The sequence below is a fragment of the Rhinopithecus bieti genome, unplaced genomic scaffold (genome assembly GCF_001698545.2).
Source record: "Rhinopithecus bieti isolate Rb0 unplaced genomic scaffold, ASM169854v2 scaffold_24392, whole genome shotgun sequence".
NCBI lineage: Eukaryota > Metazoa > Chordata > Mammalia > Primates > Cercopithecidae > Rhinopithecus > Rhinopithecus bieti.
Genome location: NW_016812542.1, coordinates 4995298 through 5018780, shown reverse-complemented (window position 1 = coordinate 5018780; position 23483 = coordinate 4995298). Strand labels below are relative to the sequence as shown.

Sequence of the window (23483 nt, the reverse complement as noted above, 5' to 3'; positions counted from 1 at the left end):
AACAAATTCATACTCGGTCTCTAGGGCAAGAGAAGGTAATGTGGTGACCTTACCAAATGAATATACTGGTATATTGAGGTTGAGGTCTCACTGCCTCCCTTGACCTAGGCTGTTATGTCCCATTCTATGATCTCAGTCCTGGCTGCTTCTATCTGCAGATAAACAAGCCTTACAGGAACCTGCATATGGAGGCTCGGATGGAGGGGATGAGCACAGAGCTTCTGGGACTAACAAGAAGACTGAACCTGCCTGGAGTAGTGGAGGAGGGAAGTGAGTTGGAGAGGAGGGACAAGAACTAGAGCTCCTGGGTGTCCGAGGACTCGACGGACTCCGAGAGTCTGGCCACCACTCGGGTCAGGGCCCTGTTCTCAGCCTGCAGTTGCTCGTTCATCTGCTTCAAGGTTTGAATCTGTTTTAGCTGGTGGAGGTTCTGTAGAGAGTGAGACATGAAAAGGACAGACAGACAAGACAGAGAGAGACAAGACAGACCAGAGGAGAGAAAAGTAGGACAAAGAAATCATGTGACTTTTGTTTTGTTTTAGTTTGCATGCAAGAAAGGAAATGAGAAAGGCAGCAGTCATGGAGCAAATGGGGGGCAGGTGGAAGGATGATGGAGAAAAGCAACAGGGAAGGAGAGCTGTGTCTGATTCTTGGCTAAGATCTAAATAAGCCATATGAATATAACCGCCAGGTTCTCAAAAGGCACATATGGATTGCTTTTGAGAATGAAAGCCCAACATGTGGTTTGGAGCCTTCTGAACCAAATTAAAATGGTTGAGGCATAACTTCAGGGACCCTTCATCATGACTGAGATTAGAGCTGAGGACTTGGTGTGTTCTTAAATCTAGCTGCTGCCCCTTTCTCTCTCCCTTCCTCTAACCTTCCCCCCATACTCAGCTCCTCACCCTCACTTTGTTTATTTATCTGAGATAGGGTCCGACTCTGTCACATTGGCTGGAGTGCAGTGGCACAAAACTGAAACATTTGCCTCCCAGGCTTAAGCCATCTTCCCACCTCAGCCTCCTAAAGTAGCTGGGACTACAGGCATGCACCACCATACGTGGCTAATTTTTATATTTTTTGTAGAGACAGGATTTCGCCATGTAGCCCAAGCTGGTCCCAGATTCCTGAGGTCAAGCAATCCTCCTGCCTTAGCCTCCCAAAGTGCTGGCATTACAGGTATGGGCCACTGCACTTGGCCTCATTTATTTTAAAAAAATAAAACAAGGAAAAGAAAAGAGAGGCCTATTATTTAAGCACTTTTTTTTTTTTTGGCCAGGGCATGTACTGTTTAGAAGGTTAAAGTGACACATACCCAAATAAGAAAGAACTGTCAGCTCTTTGGATCGTCCTCTAACCCACTTTGTAGGAAGCTTCATTAACCCTGCTAGTTTTCCTCTGCAGTCCAGAGAGATTGTTTCAGGATCCAGTAACTGCTAACCTGTCTCTGACCTGCTATATGATTATATGCATCACTAAATTCACAGCTAACTGTGCTTTCTTTGTCTCAGTTCAAGCAGTTTGGGAGCTGCTTAAAGGTGTTCATAAACAGACTCATACTCTGGAAATTATAGCTGTGCAAAAAAGCTGGAGAAATCATAAATGTCCAATGATAATGAAACTAGTTGGACCAATGTGCTAGTCCAGCCCTTTCTGTCTGTCAGTGTTGCAAATGGAACAGAATAACCAGTCCACAGACATTCTTCCTGATACCCCATATTCCATAAGACATTTAAAGACTTTAATAAATGGAATTATATCAAAGGCCTGCTGACTCTGCTACTGTCCTTCCTAAGTAGTCATCTGCACTGCCCCGAAACAGACCATCAACTTTTTGGGAGGAGAATAATGATTTTTTATGCAAATGGGGTTTCATGGATGAGGATGGACAATCCTGTGGGTTATAATGACTATAGAAAGGTGGCCAGGTATCAGAGAAAAGTCTCTCATATCTATATGATGGGAAGGATAGAAATGAAAGATTAGTGGAGTTATAGTTGTTTGGGAGTGAAGAAGCAAGAAAATGAAAGGTAGCATGAAGGGGAAAAACAGTGAAAAGGAAAAACAAGCAGAGACAAACTGCTGAATCTCTCTTTTCCCAAAGAGAAAGAATGACCACCTTGGAATAAAGGTCTAGCCAAACTGTCTCATGTAGCCGTTGGAGGGTGAGGACTGGGCAATCTTCTTTGCTCACTGTAAGCATCTTGGCCATGGTGAGGATAGAGGAGGGAGATCATGGTACAGCATATGGAAAAGATTAAAGCAATGGGCAGGGACCAAATTTAAAAACCAATGGAAAGTCCTTGGCTCTCACCCTTCTTTGATGTTGACATTGGAACAAAGCTTTCAACATAATCATTGTCAAACAATTGTCATTGTATGAAGTGGTACTTGCCTCCCAGGGAATAACATTAAAGACATGAATGATGAATGTGACTCAATCTAACAAGTGAGTATAAGCAGATCAAGGTGAAAGACTTTGGAAGTTATCAGCACGAGGGAGAGAGGCAGGAAACAATCTGGTGGAATGTTCTATAGGAAGCAGTATTGAAAACAAGGCAAGGCAAGGAGGAGAGGAGAAGGGGCAGGGCCCAGCACAGAATGGGCAAGGGCAGGGCTAAGGAGCAGGGTCAGCTAGTAATCTTTCCAAATAAAAATAAAAATTCCAGGATCAATCTAAAAGGCAATTGGTTGCTGGGTCCCTCTCATGCAAGGACCTAGGAAAGGAAGGGGAGGTCTGACAAGGAGGCTGATGCTGAATGGAGGATGCAGTAGAGAAGTAATCACATCAGATGTGGGCCAAGACCAGGTGCAGGCCTGGCACAGCTCACATTGACATGCACACCCGTCAGAAGTTGGCATATAATCCTACTCCAATCCAGGATCTGGGTGGAGCTTCTCCTGACGAGAATTCATAAATACTTACCTTTCCAATAAAAGTCAAGAAAGACACAACACACCTCATAACCACAGAGCCACATATACAACTGGGTTAGCCCATCTCATGGTTCCCCCATTTCACCTGGCCTTTGTACTTTATTTGGTAGAGTTAGAAAAACAGGACTGAAGTCACTTTCTTTCCTTGAGTAATCTACTGTATTTTTAAGGGTTCACTGGAGATCAGCCCCCTCTAATGTTCCCTACTGATTGCTCCAAGGAGGTTTGAGCATCTGTACAAAATGAACATGCAACAAGCATGACCAACTGGCCCCAAGCTCTACTGGGTCCCAGTTCAGCAAGAAAGTCACCTGTACCTTTGGCTGCCTAGTACAGAGAGATTTTGGCCATTAATCACTCTAGCAATCACTCTAGCAATCACCATAAATCATAGTCTGAATGAAGAGCTTGACAGCTAAACAAGCATTTTCTTAGACTCATTTAGGGCCAGTCATACCAATTTTACATTTATATATCTGTGTCTTTGGAGGTTTTGCCTTCAAGTAGGTACAGACAGAAACATAAAACTGGTGAGATGCAAAGGCACGAATGCTTCTCCCCCTTAGTCCTCTAGGGGGTGCTGGACGAGCTGCAAATCTGGCATTGGGCTTTGATTTGAGCAGTGTTTAGGGGCTTTAGAGTTTACAGGCATTTCTTCTTCATTTGGCTCTGTAATGGATAATGAAGAATAATGGACACTGACTGACTGAATCAGTAAATGTTTTAACTAAAAAAAAATCAGTCTTGGCTGGGCATGGTGGCTCACGCCTGTAATCACAACACTTTGGGAGGCCGAGGCAGGTGGATCACCTGAGCTCAGGAGTTCGATACCACCTAGGGCAACATGGTGAAACCCTGTTCTACTAAAAATACAAAAAAATTAACTGGGTGTGGTGGCACACACCTCTAGTCCCAGCTCCTTGGGAGGCTGAGGCAGGAGAATTGCTTGAGCAATTGAATCTGCCTAGAGGCAAAGGTTGCAGTAAGCTGACACTGCACCACTGCACTCAGGTTTGGGTTACAGAGTGAGGCTCCATCTCAAAAATAAATAAATAAACAAAAATAAAAAGGAAAAAAAAATCAGTCTCAAAACAGCTTACCTATTGGTTTGGGGACTAAACATTCATGATCTGGCTCCACTTGATAATTTAAACAATTGATTTTAGAGTTGCTGGCAAATGACTTATGGCTGGGGAGAGCAAACACTTTCATATGTTATAATCTCTTGAGGAAACGAAATAACTCATGATCTAGTTGAGGAAATCATAGACTGATAGTATAAAGAGACAGAGAAAAAATGTAAGCCTTTCTCAACCTACAGAATTGAGAGCAACTAGAACCACTGAAGGGGCTTCCATAATTCCCAATTTAGAATTGGAATATAAATAAGAAAGGGCCTCAATTTCTCTAATTTGACCACTTTCTGGATTATTGTGTGTGGGTCTGCTTGGATATGACACAGAGCCCCATGACTGGTGGGTGGAGGCTGGCTTTGGGCTCCCAGGTACTCCTTGGAAGGCTCCAGCTTTGGCCTCAATTACATGCTACAGATCAGCATTTAGGCCATTTCTTAATAAGAAACACTGACAGCTGCCTAACAGCAGAGTACAGATGGTATAACTCAGGAGGTTTCAAAAATGGAGAAGCCTCCATGCAACAAGGAGCTGTGGATATTCACTCATGAAGAAACGGTTAGCTCAGCTGGGTGTGGCGGCATGTGCCTGTAGTCCCAGCTACTCGGCAGGATGAGATGGATCGTTTGAGCCCAGGAGTTTAAGTCCAGGGCAACACAGCGAGACTCCATCTCTCAAAAATTAAAAAAGAACTGGTTATCTCTAATAAGTCACTGCTCTAAGTGGGAGAGAATACTTCTGTGTGGTAGTAAGGTGTGTTTGGAAAAAATCTCAAGATGGAGAAGTTTAGGTGCTAGGGCATACTGTTCACCATTTCAGGAGAATCAATTACTTATGATTTCTATTTCTTGCTGCTTTGAATCAACTTGGAAGATTTAAAATGTTTGAGATACAAGCAGGTATTGCTTACAATTCTATGTGAATGTTACAGTTACAGCCTTGGGATAGTGGTAGGAAATGCAGGGGCAAGGCTCGGGATTTCTCCTTCATTCTGGAATCACAGAGTAACAGGATTGATTATGAGCACTGGATCTGGTGTAAACTAAAACCTTAACAGATCTTAAAAAGTTTTTTTTTTCAATAAATAACCAATTTATTTAGGCCACTGGAACAATAAACGTCTCTCCCAAATTGCATACTAGGGATGCTTGCTCATAGAAAGACATTTGGGGATCTGCCTAATACTATCCCAGTGCTTCGGCTTCCCAGCTGAAGGAACCTGTCTCACCAAATGAATGCTTGGCATCATGTATCTGGTAAAATAAGATGCCTGAAGAAAGAAAAATGCTGAGCAGGTGCTGATTATGGGTATGTGGCATCATGCATTGCAGGAATCAGATGTTTCAAAATCATCTCCAGGTGGCTACCCTGACCAGCTCTATATTCCCTGCAGCTCTGTATCCATCTTCCCCCTTTCACCCTCCTCCCCTCCCACTGCTCCACTGCCTCCCATGGCAGCAAATTGACTCCTTTGGGTAGATTTCCAGTTCTTAGCACTCAAAACTGCCCAGGATGGCAGTTGTCCATTGAAGTGGCTAATGGAGGTGATGGTCACTGCAGGACACGGTGAGGAGAGAAAGGAAAGTAGTGAGCTGTGAAGTGTATCTGGCGGCATGAGCTTACTCCAGTGGGAGAGTGCCAAGCATCCCTGAATATTTCAGAGGAAATGGACTGGGGCAGGAAATCAATATGTGAGTACATTTTTATTCTGTTGCAGAATGATTCAATCTGTGTTCTTCCCAGCAAAGGGATGGGTTGGGAGGGGCACCAGGGAGGAAAGCTTATGGCCATGCTCAGGCTTCCCCAGGCACCTAATGGGAGGCTCCCAGGGCTGGAGAACTTGTTCTAGTCTTCCCATTTACCCTCTAGAGGGCAAAGATACTGCTTGAAAAGCCTTAAAAGTTCAACTCAAATTTGTTTCAAGCCTGCCAAGATCTCTCCTTAAACCAAAGGCAGCATTTTTTCCTAGAACGCCTTTAAGGTGGCCTCAATGGATGTTGTGTGAGCTGAGAGAGCCTACAAAATGGCTGAAGAGAGATGCTCACTTTTTTACACATTATTTCTTCTTGCAGGTATTGCGTTTGTAGTGAAATCTGGAGGGGGCAGGCCTATGCTCAAATATCCAGTCTTGGCAGGCATTCAGAGAACAGGCATACAAAGAGAAAGAAAATCTCTTCATACCTTCATTTCTTCCTCCATTTCTGACATTTTGCGCTCCAAGGCTCGCCTCTCCTGTTTCGGAACAATGAGACTGTTGAACATTTATTGAATTCAGAAGGGAGTAAAAATGCTGCCTCCCAGCTGCTGTATGATCAGCAGATTCATGGTCAAAGGTTTGTCTACTGACTCAGGCAAACCTTACTCAGGAGATCTGAGCACTATCTGATCCTGCCACTTGTGAGATGGAGCTACCTCACTGATAAAAATCACATTATCTAAATCTCCTATCATAAAATCAGTAGATATATGGAGAAGCAACTTGCTAATATGCAAATAGACCAGGACATTCAGTTACTCTGTGCAGGTGGAAGATTTCATAGAATTTCAAATGTCTGCAAGTGACTAGGGCCCTTGTTCTCTACGATCAAAAAGACATCATTATCTTCAGTAATGCTCTCCCTAAATTCTAGGGAAACTGCTTCTCTCATGATGGATAGCAGATGGTGAGCCGGGAAGTAGACATCATTGTCTAAGAAACAGCATCTCTCCCCTAGTTTCTTCCCTCCCCTGTAGTTGCTCCTCTCTCACTCCATTTCTCTTTCCCAGCAACTGACTCTTGGTTTAGCCTAAACCCAATGAGGAGTTTTTGATCAGATGGGATACCAAGGAGGTTTGGTTACACGCCAAAGGAATAAAATGTAAAATTTAGCTGCTTTCCAAATTAAACAGAAAACAACAGGACAGATGGGAACATATTATATCTCTAGGGACAAATCAAAGCTAGGGTCCCTCAATAAATCTAATTGAATTTTCCCAATCCAAGAATGTAAAATCCCTGAATAATATTCTGAGTACAGTTGGGAGGAGATCAGCAATTGAACCAGAAATCCTCTCCTCAGTCAAAATGAGTGAAAGACTGTGTTGGCTCATGTTTCAAGTCGTCAGACCTAAATGGCAGAGGGTCCCACTGAAAGCTTCCTTTCTGTTCAAGGTGATGAAAAGGGTAAAGAGACCTTGGACCTGTGTATGTGTGTGTGTGTGTGTGTATGCAATGATTTACAGTAAACCAAAATGTTATGGGTTGTGTGTGTATGCAGCTCTGCCCACAGTCAGAACAGTATATGAGATGACTTTCCAAGGACCCTTCCCACCCTAAGGCTAAATATGTGAAAAGTACTGACCATCTGAGGAAATCAAAAGGACTAGCAATCAAATTACTGCCTAGAGTCAGACAAAAAGAATTTATCATCAAGCTGGGAATGGAATGTGGCAGAACTCCCTCCTTCTTAAGATGGACTTTTTCCATTGGCATGAACAACAAAGTGGGAGAGAGTCAGAAAGAAGAGATGAAACGGGGTGTGGGGGGGAAACAGACATGCACATACCCGTTTCTCCATCTCCAGCACTGATGATCGGTCAGAGGTCTTTTCTTGTTTCTGCTGGTGCAAATGGAAGGAAAACAGTTGTTATTTAAGTTGTCTCAGGGCCAATAGAACGCCCAGTCTAGTTCAGCTTCACTACTGGACATCTAGAAATAAACAGCAAAACTTTGGACTTCCCGTATAGCAGGGATCCCCAGCAAACAGGTTCTGATAGATCTCTAGGCCTAACATTATCACCTCTCTGAAGTTTGCAGGATTCCCTCTGGGGAGGGGAAGGCAGTAGTAGTATTCCCCGAAATTACAAAGACATTACTTACAACACACAATCTCTCTTTCTCTCTCTAGGTCTTCGATGCTAATTACAATTTTACATCTCACCATTCTTCTCCTCTCTTCATTCTATGAGTAATATCACAATCCAGAGGAAATTAAAAAAAAAAAAAAGGCTTTTCTTTAAAAGGCTGGCAACTCCTGAGCTTGAAAGTCTAAGGCCAATGGCACTTGCCTAAATAATCCCCTTTCCCCTCTTCTTTCTGTTTTGGGAATTGACACCATTTTTCTTTTAGAGCAGCAGTTTTCATATATGGGTGGGCTTTCAGGGGTTGTTAGGAGTCCATTCACGGCATCTGCCCTGCTTTGAACTGAGGTAGTCCAGTTTTATCTGTCTTATATATTGGGCTTCCAGATAAGGTAATTTTATTTGAATAAAAGATTTAGAATGTTTATTTTAGATCATCTTTGACTTAAATTTTGCAGAGGGGCTGAAAAGATTTAGCCTCATGGCAAAAAAACAGAATAACCTCAGATAATGATCCTTCCTTAAAAGGGGAATAAAAAACCCCTTAAGTCCCTTTTGGCCTTAGGGTCATAGAACTCACCAGAATTTCTTACATTCAGTAGACATTTAATAACTGATGGGTGATTATTTTTATTTTGCGTAGTGTTGTGCAGAGACAACATTTAAATAAATATAGAAATTATGCTGGTCTTCTTGCAGCAGTTTCTTTTTTTAAAAAAAAAAATTGGCCGGGCACGGTGGCTCAAGCCTGTAATCCCAGCATTTTGGGAGGCCGAGACGGGTGGATCACGAGGTCAGGAGATCGAGACCATCCTGGCTAATACGGTGAAACCCCGTCTCTACTAAAAAAAAAAAAAATACAAAAAACTAGCCGGGCGAGGTGGCGGGCGCCTGTAGTCCCAGCTACTCGGGAGGCTGAGGCAGGAGAATGGCATAAACCCGGGAGGCGGAGCTTAAGTGAGCTGAGATCCGGCCACTGCACTCCAGCCTGGGCGACAGAGCGAGACTCCGTCTAAAAAAAAAAAAAAAAAAAAAAAGAAAAAAATTAAGGAATGGCCAGAACTAACAGTAAAACTCAGAATTCTGGCTCCTGTCCTGGGCTTTTGCCTTCTGTTTAGAAGGGCATGGCTGTCTGCCTTTATGTTGCATCTACTATGAAGCAGAAGGAAAATAAAAAAATGCAAAAATAGATCCTATCCTACAGCTTGTTCATATCCTCATAAGTCTTTCTCCCTAAACCTGAGGAGTTGTAGAGGTTGTGATGATTTCATGATTTTCAAGGTTTATATACACAAAGAACTAGTTTTTTTGTTTGTTCTGTTTTTAATTTTGACTCCCTTAGAGTTGGGGTGGATCTTTTATGTAAAAATATTGTGTATGTTCATGTGGTAACTGTCTCCATACAAACGTGCGAGGCTGAGAAGCCCTCCCTCCACTGTCCTGCCAAACAACTCCATTTTTGGTAAACATCAGAGACTTGGTTTGTAGCAGCACCATTTCTTCTGAATTTCAGTAACTTGTATTTGGCAAAACTAAGTATACTTTGACACACCCAGCAAAGCAGTTGGCCGGAGAGTAAATGCTTTTCCCCAGCAACTGGAAAGGTTGATTTTACATTCAATGCTCTCTGTGCAAGTCAATGTCAGCAGCTTGTTAGACTGCTCACTGTTCTAAGGCACGGGCTGGTGAAAACGCTGAGAACCTCTAAAGGTCAAGACATATGCTGTCAGAAGCTTCCGCTGAGAAGAGTGGGGAGCAGGTGAAACTGCTCTTCCTGTGGTTCCTCACATGACTGCTCCTTAATTTTCTGTAAAACAATCCTAGTAATAACTGACGAGAACCAGCGTAAGATCTGTATTTATAAACCACTGCCAATATGTGGCGCCATTCAAAATAAAAATTAGCCCGAGATTTCTTCTGAGGGTCTACTGTGAATGAGACTTTTTTTTTTTTTTTTTTTGCCTGGCTCAATAATGTTGGAGTGAGAAGAGACCTTAAGATTTATTCAGTCCAACCCCCTGCCCTATGGCAGGGCTATAGCTATGTGTATATTTTTCTCTTTTAGATTTAGAAACCTACTTTTCTTACTCCACAAAATCACTTTAAGCCTAGTTATTATCTATCTGTGTTGCAGTAAGTCTCAGAAATTCCCAGTAGAGCCATGTTGGGCTACTATAATCAGGAAAAAGGGGGTGGGTCTTCTACACTGACAGGCAGTTCACATTTTGCACCTGGGCAAGCCCTTCTCCAGAAAGTGAGGGTCTTGGCTGTCTTGCTGGAGCCCTACACAGCTCTGTGGGGCCATCTTCCAAGTGTTGGCATTGGCACCCTCCTGCTCATCCAATTCCAGAGGGGTTACAATAGGATGTTTAGAGGGTAATCAACACCCCTGCCCTCCAAACTCCATGTATTTGGTACCGTACAACCCTAGCATTTTAGTCTTTGCTTTTGGATAGTCAGTCATATTGCCAGAATGACTAGCCACCTCTGGTTTTCATTTCAAGCCTTCCTGGTAAAGATTACTTCAGTTCAGCTTTCAAAATTCTAAGTCCCCAGGCATTCCAGAAGGGAAATAACTTAATAGGTTTCCTGATAACTCAGCAATAACCTAAGGTAGTGCTTGATTTAGCTTTCAGCTACAGAGTTTGTTTCACTGGTGATGAGGTTATTACCTCCAGCATCCTCTAAAGCATCATCTAATTAAATCAAACCTGGCAGTGAGAGGAAATAGTTTATGAGTCTTTCTGCCACTAATATTCCTTATTTGTAGGCTGAAAAAGAGTGACGGCTTGGGGAGACAACATATGCTACAGAATCTTTGCTTTGGGACTTAATCCTCTGTTGTGGCACCACCTTTGCCCTTGATTTGTTATATGGCCTAAGCAAACCACTTACTTCTCTAGGTTTAATTTGTTACCTCTCTGCCCTAGGTTTAATAGTGTCTTGCTTATCTCTCTCCAAGAGGTGAAGTGTAGATAAACTGAACTGAAACATAATGAACAGGACAAGAGGAACTGTCTAGGACTAGCTTTGTAGTACTGGTTTATGCTTTTCTACTAATAAATAAGTAGATGATGATCCATAGTATTAATTATTAGCATTCAGACCATCAGGAATTGTTCACTGAATTATCAGTTTTCCATTTTAAGTTCACTGATTGAAACCTAAAATCAAATTAGAATCTAAGAAGCTTCTATCTCATTGCCCATGAGAAGGCCCGATCTTGACTCTATCTTACTTCTTGTCCCTTAGATCCCTAGTCCAGTTTGCTTCCTTACATCAACCCTTGGTTCCCATCTTTTTTCTTCTTCTTCCCTCTTACCTGGGTCACCTTCTCAAGCTTGGATTTTATATCTGCTAGCTCTAGCTGGGCTTCCTGAAGTTTTGTTTTCAGTTTTTGGTTTTCAGTCAGAGCACTCTCATAGAGCTAGAGGAGGGGGAAAAAGAGGGTCAGGGTTCATGTTAGAACTCACACCATTTCATCACATGAGAATTCCCAGGGCTCTGTGCCCCAAGCCACCACTATATGGTAGATAGAGAAGATGAAGGAAGTAGGGAGCAGAGTACATTCAGCCAGTTAGTCTCTTGCTTTTTCAAAGTGATGAACAGAAAGAGAATGATGACGCTCCAACTTCAATAATGTTAATATTTGGGGGAAAAAACAGTCATTATATTTTATCCTATGGGACATTTTCATTGCTTAAAAGAGCAATGAGAAACAGAATTATTTTTTTGGAACCAGCCTACTGTGTATATTGATTTTAGTCAAGTTCTGCTTAACAAAACATTAACAGAATAAGCACTCTTTATTCCCTTTTGAAACAGGGTCTTGCTCTGTCATCCAGGCTGGAGTGCAGTAGCACGATCACCCCTCACTGCAGCCTTGAACAATCAGGCTCAAGCAATCCTCCTACCTTAGCCTCCTGAGTAGCTGGGGCTACAGGCATGAGCCACCATGCCCAGCTAATTTTTCTATTTTTTGTAGAGATGGGGGACTCACTATGTTGCCTAGGCTGGTCTCGAACTCCTGGGCTCAAGTGATCATCCCGCCTCACCCTCCCAATGTGCTGGGATTACAGGCATGAACCACCATGCCCATCCTAAATATTTTCTTTACAAAAATATTTTTTCCTGGTATCTCAAACACCTGAAAGGGAAGGTTTTTAAGTCTACTCTTGGAGCTAGGTACTATTCTACGAGAACAAAGGAAATAAACTGTAAAGTGATAATGATTTTCTTTTTCTTTTTTTTTACTAACACAAAGTAGTATGTAGTTGATATTCACAGGACCTTATTAGAAGCATATGTTTGTTAAAAATAACAGTCTACCAAATGATTCTCAGGGGTTCAGAGAGACAGAGTTAGGTTTTCACCCTTTTATATTCTTAATTTCTTACTTTTCCCTATACTTCTAAATATCTGATTCTAACTATATACTTACTGCACTAAAAGCAATATATGGCTGGGCATGGTGGCTCACGTCTGTAATCCCAGCACTTTGGGATGCTGAGGTGGGAAGATTGCTTGTGGCCAGGAATTCAAGACCAGTCTGGGCAATATAGTGAGACCCAATCTCCATAAAAAATAAAAAATGTAGCCGTGTGTGGTGGCATGGCTATAGTTCTAGCTACGTGGGAGGCTATGGTAGGAGGACCTTATGAATCCAGGAGTTTGAGAGGGCAGTTAGCTATGATGGCACCACTGCACTTCAGCCTGGATAACAATGAGACCTTGTCTCAAAAAAAACCCAAAAAACCAAAACTAAAACACCTCAATATATGAAGAAGTCTTTATCTAGCTTTTTGGAGAGGTGAAGTAAACCCAGAAAACTGCAAGGAATTATTATTACTTAAGTGCCTTTTCTTCTGCTTATTCAGAGCTATGGGAATTTTTCTGGGTGTGGTGGAGGAAGGCTGAGAGGTTTATATGTCACCCAAGAACCAGAAAATTGAATAAAGACCCTACTTTTTTATAATCTCTGTTGCTGTCTTCTTCTACACGACTGGTCAGGGTGGCTAGACGGGCCTCCCGGGCCTCCCGACGGGCTCTTGCTGAAGCCCGGTCACCGTAAGAATCACTGGTTGTAGGATTACTACCTCCTGATTCCAACCTGTGGGAGATAATATTAAAGATAAAAATTGATTTTGAGAACAAAGTAGTTGCGGGAAGGTTATTCTCAGGGGTAGTTTGCGCCTTTTCTAAGAAGTATTTCGGAGCCCTGGCCAGAAATAACTCATAACATTCTTTCCTTCAATCTCTCTGCCAGCATTCCCAGACTTCAGGGCTAAACTGCACGAGCTTGGAGAGAGAGGCTGACCACCATTTGCCAAGAATGAAGCTTATTGAAAAATTAGTGGTTTGGACCTATGTGCTGACTTAAATCTTAGAGCTTTTCAAATTAGTTTAGCATTGAACAGCTTCCTTCAAAAGCATGCTTTTAAAAGTAAAGATTTCTTGAATTTCAATGGTTCTTGGAAAAATGATTACAATGGACTGTCAATGAATCAGAAACATATGGACTTAGAGCTGGAGGCTGAATAGGAATGAAACGGCCACTAGGGCATGGTATGTATGCCTTTAAGGTGCTCTACAGGTTTGCTGGAATCCCAAACATTTTAGGGATACCAACACAGTGCTCAAACAGCTAGTTTTCTACCATCTTATCCATATTCCACATCAAGACTGCTGTGCCTGTGATTAGAATTTCTACGTATTTTAGCAACTGAGCTCTCAGAGTTGATAGTGGTTTTATTTCCAGTATTGGTAAGTTCATTAAGGGAAGGATCTCTCAGCTGATTACCTGTTTAAGCATACAACTATCACCCTAAATCCTTAACACTGGTTTATATTTTTCTCAGACTTTGCTCTTTCCAAATTAAAAGGCAGCACATATGAAACTGAAATCAGCCCTGTAGAGTGCCACATCCTGAACTGGGATGGTTTGAAGAGTCACAACTGTGAACATTGCATCTGATGTGTCTGTCCTGTGGTAGCTATTTGCCATAGCTGGGGGTGGGGAAGCTGAAATAAGTATTAGAAGAGATAGAGAAGCAATAAGGATGACACAGAGAAAGCAGAGGCAAAGTAATCAGCTTCTAATGACAATAGTGGTCACTTTTCACTTACAGAGATGCTAAGTCCCACATTCTTCAAAACATTTTTTTTTTTTTTTTTGTTAATAGAAATCTCTTTATTGAGTTTCCTGATTATAAAAGCAATATATGGTTGTAGAAAAAGTTAATACCGAAGTATCTAAAGTAGAAAGTGAAAAGGTCACCCCATAATCCTGCCTAAGAAATAACTACTTTTAACTGTTTAGTTCATATCCTTGCAGAATGTCAAGCATATAAATATGTTAAAAGTCAGATAACATATATTGTTGTCTAACTCCTCCTCCTCTCTATACTTACCACTATGATTGTAGACATCTTGCCATCTAAGTAAAAATAGATTTGCCTCATTAAAAAAAAAAAAGACTGCAGTCTTCTCCATTACATGCCTGTAAGATAATTTAACTAATCTTCTATTGATAGACACTTAAATTTTTCAAATTTTTTAGCTATTATAAACAATGCTAAAATGAGCAGACTTATCTATAAACCTTAGTGCCTTTGTCCAGTTACCTTCTTATGATAGAAATACTTCTTACAATGACAGAAATATATCTGTCATTAATTTTAATATTTTAAAATCATGAACAATCAATATCTTTGGTTATTTTTCCTTTTTTTTTAATTTCTGAATTGCCAATTCATAGCCTTTGTTCAGTAGAGTAATCATCTTTTTCTTATGGTAGTGGGGGAACCTCCTATAGAGTAGGGCTTTTAAAACTAATATAGGGAGCAAATATTTTTTCCCACTTCATTTTCTGTCTCTGTTTATAGTGTCTTTTACTTAGAGATTTTCAATTTTACATTATTAAATTTGATGATTTTTATCTTTATGGTATTGTCAGAGACATTTGAACCAGAGCAACTCCATATTGAATAGGGGTTTGGGTAAAATGAGGCTGAGATCTACTGGGTTGCATTCCTGGACTATTAAGGCATTTTAAGTCACAGGATGAGACAGGAGGTTGACACAAGATACAGGTCATAAAGACCTTGCTGATAAAGCAGGTTGCAGTGAAGAAGCTGGCTAAAACCCACAAAGCCAAGATGGCCGTGAGTGTCCTCTGGTCATCCTCACTGCTACACTCCCACCAACACCATGACAGTTTACAAATGCCATGGCAAAGTCAGGAAGTTACAAAATATGGCCTAAAAAGGGGAGGCATGAATATTCTACCCCTTGTTTAGCATATAAACAAGAAATAACCATAAAAATGGGCAACCAGTTGCTCTGTCTATGGAGTAGTTATTCTTTTATTCCTTTACTTTCGTAATAAACTTGCTTTTACTTTATGGACTCTCCCTGAATTCTTTCTTGCATGAGATCCAAGAACCCTCTCTTGGGGTCTGAATCAGGACCCCTTTCCGGTAACGGTATCACACTTGGAAAGGCTTTTCCTATATAAAGATTATAAAATATTCTCTTCTGCTAACTTTTATGGTAAAACACTTTTCTCTTAAAAATTGTAATCCAACTGAAATCCATCTGTTTTTGGTATTGCTGAAGGGAAGGATATAATTGCTCAAACATATAATTAACTGTCCCAATGATCACTTATTGAATAATTATTTCCTCACTGAGATGAAGTCACCTTATACATGTGATTTTTGGGGGGCTATGGATTGTGTTCCATAGGTTTCTTTGTTTATTCTTGAGCTATTGCTTCACTGTTTTAATCGGTAGTTTCACAGCATATTTTGAAGTCTATGGGAGAAAGTTTCCTTTCACAAATGGCTATTATAATACAAGAGAGTTCACAAAAGATTAACTACAGCAAAATACCACTCTCCAACAATTTTGTAAAACTAAGTAATTTTCTGCTAGGTTAGAAGTAAATGAGTTGTCCTCAGCTGCTGCCTGGTGAGAGGACAAGCAGAGGAAGAACATATGTAAAATTTAGAACATATTAATAAGGCAGAACCAGCTCAATACCAAACAAATTATAAGGAAACTCATTTGCCCTATGGTCCCATAACTATATCTTCTCCCAATCTCTTAATTTCTCCATCAGAGCAACAGTAGAAAAAGAAAGATTCTAACTTTTGGCTCCATAGTCTATTATTTTTTATTTAGTTTCTTCTTTCAGAAGATCAGTTTTGTACCTTTAGATACTAGGTGAAAACTGCAGAGGGTCATTCCCCAACTTTGATATCCTTTTTTAATTTTCAGCAATTTCAAAACAGGTCTTTAGTTTGTTCATTCAACAAACTACTAATGAGCACCATCTAGGTACCAGGTATTTTGCTGGATGCACTATTAAATAACAGTATCTAACCTCAATTTGAACATCAGATTAGGTTAATTGCTCTTCTCTGTGCTCAGAATACCTGTCTGTACTTCTAATGGGCACTTATTATGTTCTATTGAAATGATCTGTCTCTCTAGGGGCTTGTTAGCTAATTGAAGGTAAGGATACTGTCTTATTCATGTTGTTTCCCTAATACCTAGTATGGTGCCTGGTACACTGGTGCTTTAAAAAAATTAATCTAGAGGAAGTCTACAAGGTGAACTGGAAAGAGGAGAATTTGGAAGCAGGAAGGTAAATTGAAAAGCTTGTTCCATTGCTTTGGGCAGGAGGTAATAAAAGTCTGAATTATTGTGGTGACTGTGGAAAAGGAAAAGGAAGGAAAGGATGTGAGAAATATTACTGAATTATTATATAACGCTAAGTTTAATTAGACATGCATTCACTCACAAGTATTAAGCATGCATATATAACAGGGAGAGTTCTTACCTAGAAAGTCTTTCATGCTAGAGAAAAAACAAAAAAGAAAAAAGAAAAGAAAACAGCATTAGCAAGAGACTGATTTGTATTATTTCCATCTATAAATGCATTTTTCAAATCAGATGGCTGAACTTCACAGCTGGAGATGGGGGTGCCATTTAAGAAAAGCAACCAAATTGACTACACAAAGGTGACTTAGCCCTAGTTCACACTTCTTTGTATGCCATGACTCACTAGATTTCAGGTATTAGGGATAGCATCTTTTTAAACTAGAAGTTAGCAAAATGTAAAATGATCAAAAACTGCCCCAACTCCCCACCCAACTAACTAGCCAAGCTTGTGTTCTAGGAGTGACTATCACTGACATTTGGCCTCTCTGGATCTCAACATTCATTCTATTAATTTCCTTCAGTTCACAAACTCCCAACCTTGCCCTGAGTGAATACTGCAACTACAAATAAACTACAAATATGAAAACTCAGGAGACTTCCTCAGTTTCTCCCAGATCGCTAGTGAAAGTAGAAGAGTAAGGGAGAGCGGAGAAAGTCCCATCCTAGTCCCTAGGATGCTGGTTTAAAAAAAAAAAAAAAGTAGGTACTCTTGAGGTCTCAAAAGAAAGGAGTTTTATAGATACAACCCATATACTTGGTCATTGTAAACAAATCAAACAACAGAAAGTGCTTATGTCTGTGTTTGACATTTACTTTTTACTGTAGATGATCTTTACCCTCCTATCCCTTCTTCTTTTTTTTTTTAAAAGAACTCCGGCAAATAAAATTCAATTGGCTTAAATGCACTTAATTATTTCCTTTTTTGAAGTGTTACAGAACAACAAAATCTTCAAGACAGACAAGAGAAGGAAGAGAAACAAAGATCCAATAATCTACAAAATGGATAATGAATTCTTGAACTTCTGAGTAGTCACTCAATGACACTGCTTTGCATTAAACAGTACCTGGAAGCCACTGGTTTGTCAAACAACATAGCAGGACAACCCAACACACCACACCCTACAGCTGTCCAGGAGAAGTATACAGTGACAGCACATATGACTAAAGAGGACTGAATAGAGTCACCTTGATAAATGATGACATTTCCTCATGGAATCTGTCTTTAAATCAGGGGTTATACTCATCAGAATAATCCTGCACACTTTTGCAAACTGTACATGTCCTAACCTCAGTACTGGAGATTCTGTTTCAGTAGGTCTAGAATGCAGCCTTCCTATATGTATTTTTAAAAAGTACCCCAGGTGATTCTGCTGTACAGCCCTGGTTAAATACCACTGGACTAAACGAAGGTTTTTGAACATGGAGACATGCCCTCATTTGAGGTGGGGGAATCATTAAGACTCATTAAGAAAAGTATATGGTATATTCTCATACAGTGAGTTGAGAATCCTGAAAGTTGGAAATCTAAAATTCAGGACAATTCCAGGCATTTTTTCTGTCCCACATTTATATATCTAATCTCTAGTGGCACTCATATGTATATCCCACACTATCAATGCCTACTTTCTCAACTTTACCTGAAGTTTTTTTTTCTTGATGTCTTTTTTCAAAAAAGAAACTACATTTTAATCACCTCTCAAGAACTAACACATATATAGGTCTGGGTGCAGAGGCTCACATCTGTAATCCCAGCACTTTGGAGGCAGGAGGATCACTTGAGCCCAGAAGTTCAAGACCAGTCTGGGCAACATGGCGGGACCCCATCTCTACAAAATAATTTTTAAAAAGTTAGCTGGGCATGGTGGTGTGCACCTGTGATCCATGCTACATGGAAAGCTGAGGCAGGAGGATCACTTGAGCACAAGAGGTCAAGGCTGCAGTAAGCTGTGTTTGTGCCACTGCACTTGAGCCTGGGTGACAGAGTGAGGCCTTATCTGAAAACGAAACAAACAAACAAAAAGTATGCAAGTGAAGCTGAGATCCTGGGCTATGGGCTACTCATTAGCTTTGTGAGAAGACCTAGCATCTGGGTGAATTAAAATTTATGTCCAGGAAGACTATTTATTGTGACATGTCAAATACTTGTGAATAATTGAGCCTGAACTCCATACCAGCAAATGCAAAACATCTTATTGTATTTAAGAACCCACTGTGTGCAGAGCCCTGTAGAGGAGGCACTGAGGAAGAAGCAGAATAAGTTGCATGACAGAACCAGGAGAGCACTGTGAACATAATTAACCAGTTCACCTGAAGCAATGTAGGGAAAACATGAGAATGCGTACTATGTATTCTCATGTTTATGGAGATAACAGTGGTAACTCATTGGCTCCAACTAAGAAAACCTCCTAAAAGATATGAGTTTTGGGAGGATCATATTAGAGAAACACACACAAACACACATTTTTTTTTCTCTGATAACAAAGACCCAGAAGAGATACATACATTTTTTAAAAAACCATATTGTTATGGAGGGAACGTTTCACTAAAATTCCATCTTATTCCTAATTATATTTTTAGTCCTATAGGGCCAGAACACGATAGGTGTTCAATAAACACTAACTGAACTGAATTGTTAATGCTCTGAGAAGTGTGATGGCCTTGGCTAGACCTGAGTTCTAATTTCTGCTCTGACATCTAGCAATATGACCTTGGCAAGTTACCACTTATTCTAACAGTAAGAATTAACTGTGATAACTACAAGGAAGTGAACTCTTAAAATGTCAGCTTCCCCCTCACCATTCCTCTGCTTTCATTTTTTAAATTGTAAGAATATTGTATTAGGCCAGGTGCAGTGGTTCACGCCTGTAATACCAGCACTTTAGGAGGCTGAGGCAGGTGGATCACTTGAGGTCAGGAGTTTGAGACCAGCCTGGCCAACATGGCAAAACCCCATCTCTACGAAAAATACAAAAATTAGCTGGGTGTGGTGGCACATGCCTGTAGTCCCAGCTACTTGGGAAGCTTAGGCAGGAGAATTGCTTGAGCCCAGGAGGTGGAGGTTGCAGTGAGCCGAGATAGCGTCACTGCACTCGAGCCTGGGCGACAGAGTGAGACTCTGTCTCAAAAAAAAAAAAAAGAATATTATATTGGCTGTTGATGCTGGTTAGAGTACCAAGTTAAAACTTTGTACCTTTGGTTCAGAATATTGAGTCCACATGTAACCAAATGAAACAATAATTTAGAAGACCACTTAGCTTCTCTCAGTGTTTCTGAGTAGAACAGCCTTCAAACTATACCCTTCATATGGGGGTAGCATTCTTGACACTCTCTCCAAAGATATACTTTCCGCATCGTCTTAGGTATGGAAAAATGACCTGTTTACAATCAAACTGGTCCCTTGGGCCTTCTTTATCTTCCTCCTATTGAACTAGGAGCCCATTTCTCCATGGTGTGCACAGACTGAGGCCTAACTTTCTGACAATTAAATCATGCTTTTTTGCTGACTTTTTCTTGAAATGTGAAACCTCACTTGAATTTTTTTTTTTTTTTTTTTTTTTTTTTTTTTTTAGTTCTTCTTTGTAAATATCCTATTTGTTGGGTAAGATTTTACTATATCTTTAGTTTTAAAGTCTGCTGTGTAGACTCTGGCAGCTGCCTCTATGGTGACGAAACAAGTTTTTGTTTTTGTTTTTTTTCCATTAAAACAGGGAAATTAGGATTTTACCAGGCATCAGTCTTAGCCATTATCTATAAATCAACGCATGCTAATAATTTCCATTACTTTACTTTTTTAATAACATTAATGCTTTTCATTTAGAATGTTCTGGAAGCACAATTAAGCCAAGAAAGTTCTCAGATATATGGCTGCATAGTATGGCTGTGTATACCATATGACCTTCACTGAGGAGGCTGACATAAAACACAAACACTTAAAATTGAAAACACAAAAAATAGGTTAGCACTATCAAGCAGCAATCAGAAAAGCCCAGAGGGTTCCTGGATATGAAAAGGCAGATTCCACAGGGTTTTCAAGAGGCCTGGATTAATTTTTCCACAAATGACAGCATGTGGAGGAAGATAATGATAATAGTGCTCACACTTGTGATTGCCATACCAGTTTTTGTCCCTATTGGCTTACTGTAGGAGGTGTTCCCTACAGCCACCTAGGAAGTTGATAACCTACACTCTTCTGCTTGCCAGGAGTAACTGAAAGCAAACATCACAGTCTGTTGTTTATTAGCTTTTAAAGGCTTGTTAACATCCCTTGTTAACAATTTCCTTTTGGGTAACCTTTTATAAAATGTGTAGGTCATGAGGGATCCAGCAGACAAGGTGGTAGACAATTTACCTAGATCCAGAAAATAGAGAAAACAGAGCTTGCAAGTTAATCCTCAATCTTTCCTCGCTACCTCTAATTCCCTCCAGCTTTTACCAGACTTTTGGAGCTATGTGGAATCCTTTTTTTTTTTAATATTATTGCCTTCAGGGGCTAACCTTAGCAATGTCCTAGGAAAATCAACCCTACCAATTAGAGGAGAGCATATAAACCTCCTAAAACCTCAGAGATTAGTGAGATTTGGATGCAGCAGAGGAAACACAGTTACCTTAATACAAACAATATTATTTCAAAAAAGGAAGAAAACTGGACTTCTAAGGGTGAATTATTCTCATTGTAACAGAAATGGTTTCCTTTCAGGTTTTAGCCTAAAAGAGTAAGGCAAGATAGCTTAAAAGTATATAGGGTTTAATGTTTAATTCCCCCAATTCTGATAAAATGGCTTGGGTTTTTAGATCATACTTCCTAATTTTCACTGGTGGAATACCTCTAGAAACTATTGTTTTGCTTGGCTTCTTGATACCCTAGATAATCCGGGGTCTGATGAAAAACACTAGTTGGATTTAGGGAGAGAGAAGTTGGGGTTTCTTGGGTAAAGAAGCAGAGTGGCTGGATTGATGCAGAAGACTTAACTTTAATTTTTCCTCTTCATCCTCCTGTCATTCAAACTAAGCACAGATCAAATCAACTGTTAGGCTAACACGACTTCATTCAAGAAAGCTGACTGCCAACCCTGCAGGGAGACTACTGAGTAAATCTAGAGGAGATAAGACAGAGTGGGAGTTTGCCTAAGTAATCTCAGGGGAACAGTGAGCCAGGAAGTGACATCAGAAGAGGCAAGCAGAACATAGGGTAGGGAAATGAACACTGAAGCTTCTCCCAGAGAAGAGGATTCTAAGAGGTCAGCTGAGTGGGCAGGAAATAAGGGGAAGTCCTAGAACACAGGGCCAAGGGACTCCAGCCAAATCAATGATCCTTTAGAGGCTAGGAATGTGGACTCATCTTATCTATGCTCTGGCAGTGGTCCCATCCTTCCATTCTCTCTCCTCTGTACACTCCTTCTCTCTTCTCAAAAACAGAAGTTAGTCTACTCTGTAAGTAGAGTCTGAATAGCTTATCTGCACATGATGATATATTTTAGAAAAGGCATGAATCTTTTCTCTAATTGGTAGGTTAATTCACAAATTTATTATGCTGTATGCTCTAATCTGGAAGTCTTAAAACTTCTATAAGTATTTTTGTTAAAGATTGTTTTGCTCTACCTTCTACTGAAGACAAATCATGGCCACTAAAATGAGACTGTCTGGTGTGTCTGAACTAGATAGAAACTGTTCAAAGAAGGAATTACTTTCACAGCTTTTATGGTCCTACTGGGGACAACAGATAATGTGAATGAGACTCTGGAGAAGAAGAGACTAAAAGCTGCTCAGAAACCAATATGAATACAGAGAGTAGAGGTAAAAAGAATGATTAGCTAGATAGACCACAGTTTTAAAATGTCCCAAAACTAAGAAGCAGACTTCTTCCTTTCATACTTCTTGAAATTCTCCCATAATAATCTCATTGCTTGGGCCTGTTTCTAATAAAAGAACAGAATGAAGATCACCATTAATTCAGATGGCAATCCTAGAAAGGGACAGAAACCAGACTGGTTTTCATTTGTGAAATGCATAGGGCCCTTAAAACACCAGAGACTGGCTTAGAAAAATCCCCACAAAAGCTTTCAACTTGAAAGTTATCAGGAGTTCAGGAAGGCACATAATTAAAACCAAACTCCTTCTACCAAGTTTAAAATAAAATTGTGGCTCAGGAAAGCTGGGCCCAAGGGAAAGGAATGAGACTAAGTCACATGTCTGCTGCCAAGGCTGAAACTGGTTTAACTCATGTTCCTTTTGCAGTCATGGCTTGACCCCACAGTGATGGGAAAAAACTTCTATTTACATTTTCTCCCAAAGAGGGACTAAGCAGAAAGAACATTTTATATTATGTTCTTGTGTACTAGCTGAGCCACGGGAAACAATTTGAGCTATTCTGGGATGGCCCTACAGAGAACCATCTTCTTTCCCTTCAGTGTTCTCAGAATATTGACTGATGATGAACAAGCCAATGATGTGAGTGTGGCTGCAGCAAGGACCCTTCAAATTTTCAGAGGTACTGCAAACCTAATCATGGTCTGAGTTAACTGCAAAATAGTATAATTTTGTAACTTTTAAGAATCATTGGCCGGGCGCGGTGGCTCAAGCTTGTAATCCCAGCACTTTGGGAGGCCGAGACGGGCGGATCACGAGGTCAGGAGATCGAGGCCATCCTGGCTAACATGGTGAAACCCCGTCTCTACTAAAAAATACAAAAAACTAGCCTGGCAAGGTGGCGGGCGCCTGTGGTCCCAGCTACTCGGGAGGCTGAGGCAGGAGAATGGCGTAAACCCGGGAGGCGGAGCTTGCAGTGAGCTGAGATCCGGCCACTGCACTCCAGTCCGGGCGACAGAGCGAGACTCCGCCTCAAAAAAA

General features: G+C 40.6%; 1 protein-coding gene across 1 annotated transcript in view; it reads right to left on the bottom strand.

The window, feature by feature from the left end:
• Window positions 1-23483, bottom strand: part of PPP1R12B (protein phosphatase 1 regulatory subunit 12B) — a 245413-nt gene that overhangs the window by 12822 nt on the left and 209108 nt on the right. The window contains 5 exon segments of the mRNA XM_017896485.1: window positions 6252-6302; window positions 7616-7669; window positions 11233-11337; window positions 12876-13020; window positions 16756-16772. Of these exon segments, the coding sequence (XP_017751974.1) occupies window positions 6252-6302; window positions 7616-7669; window positions 11233-11337; window positions 12876-13020; window positions 16756-16772 (372 nt within the window).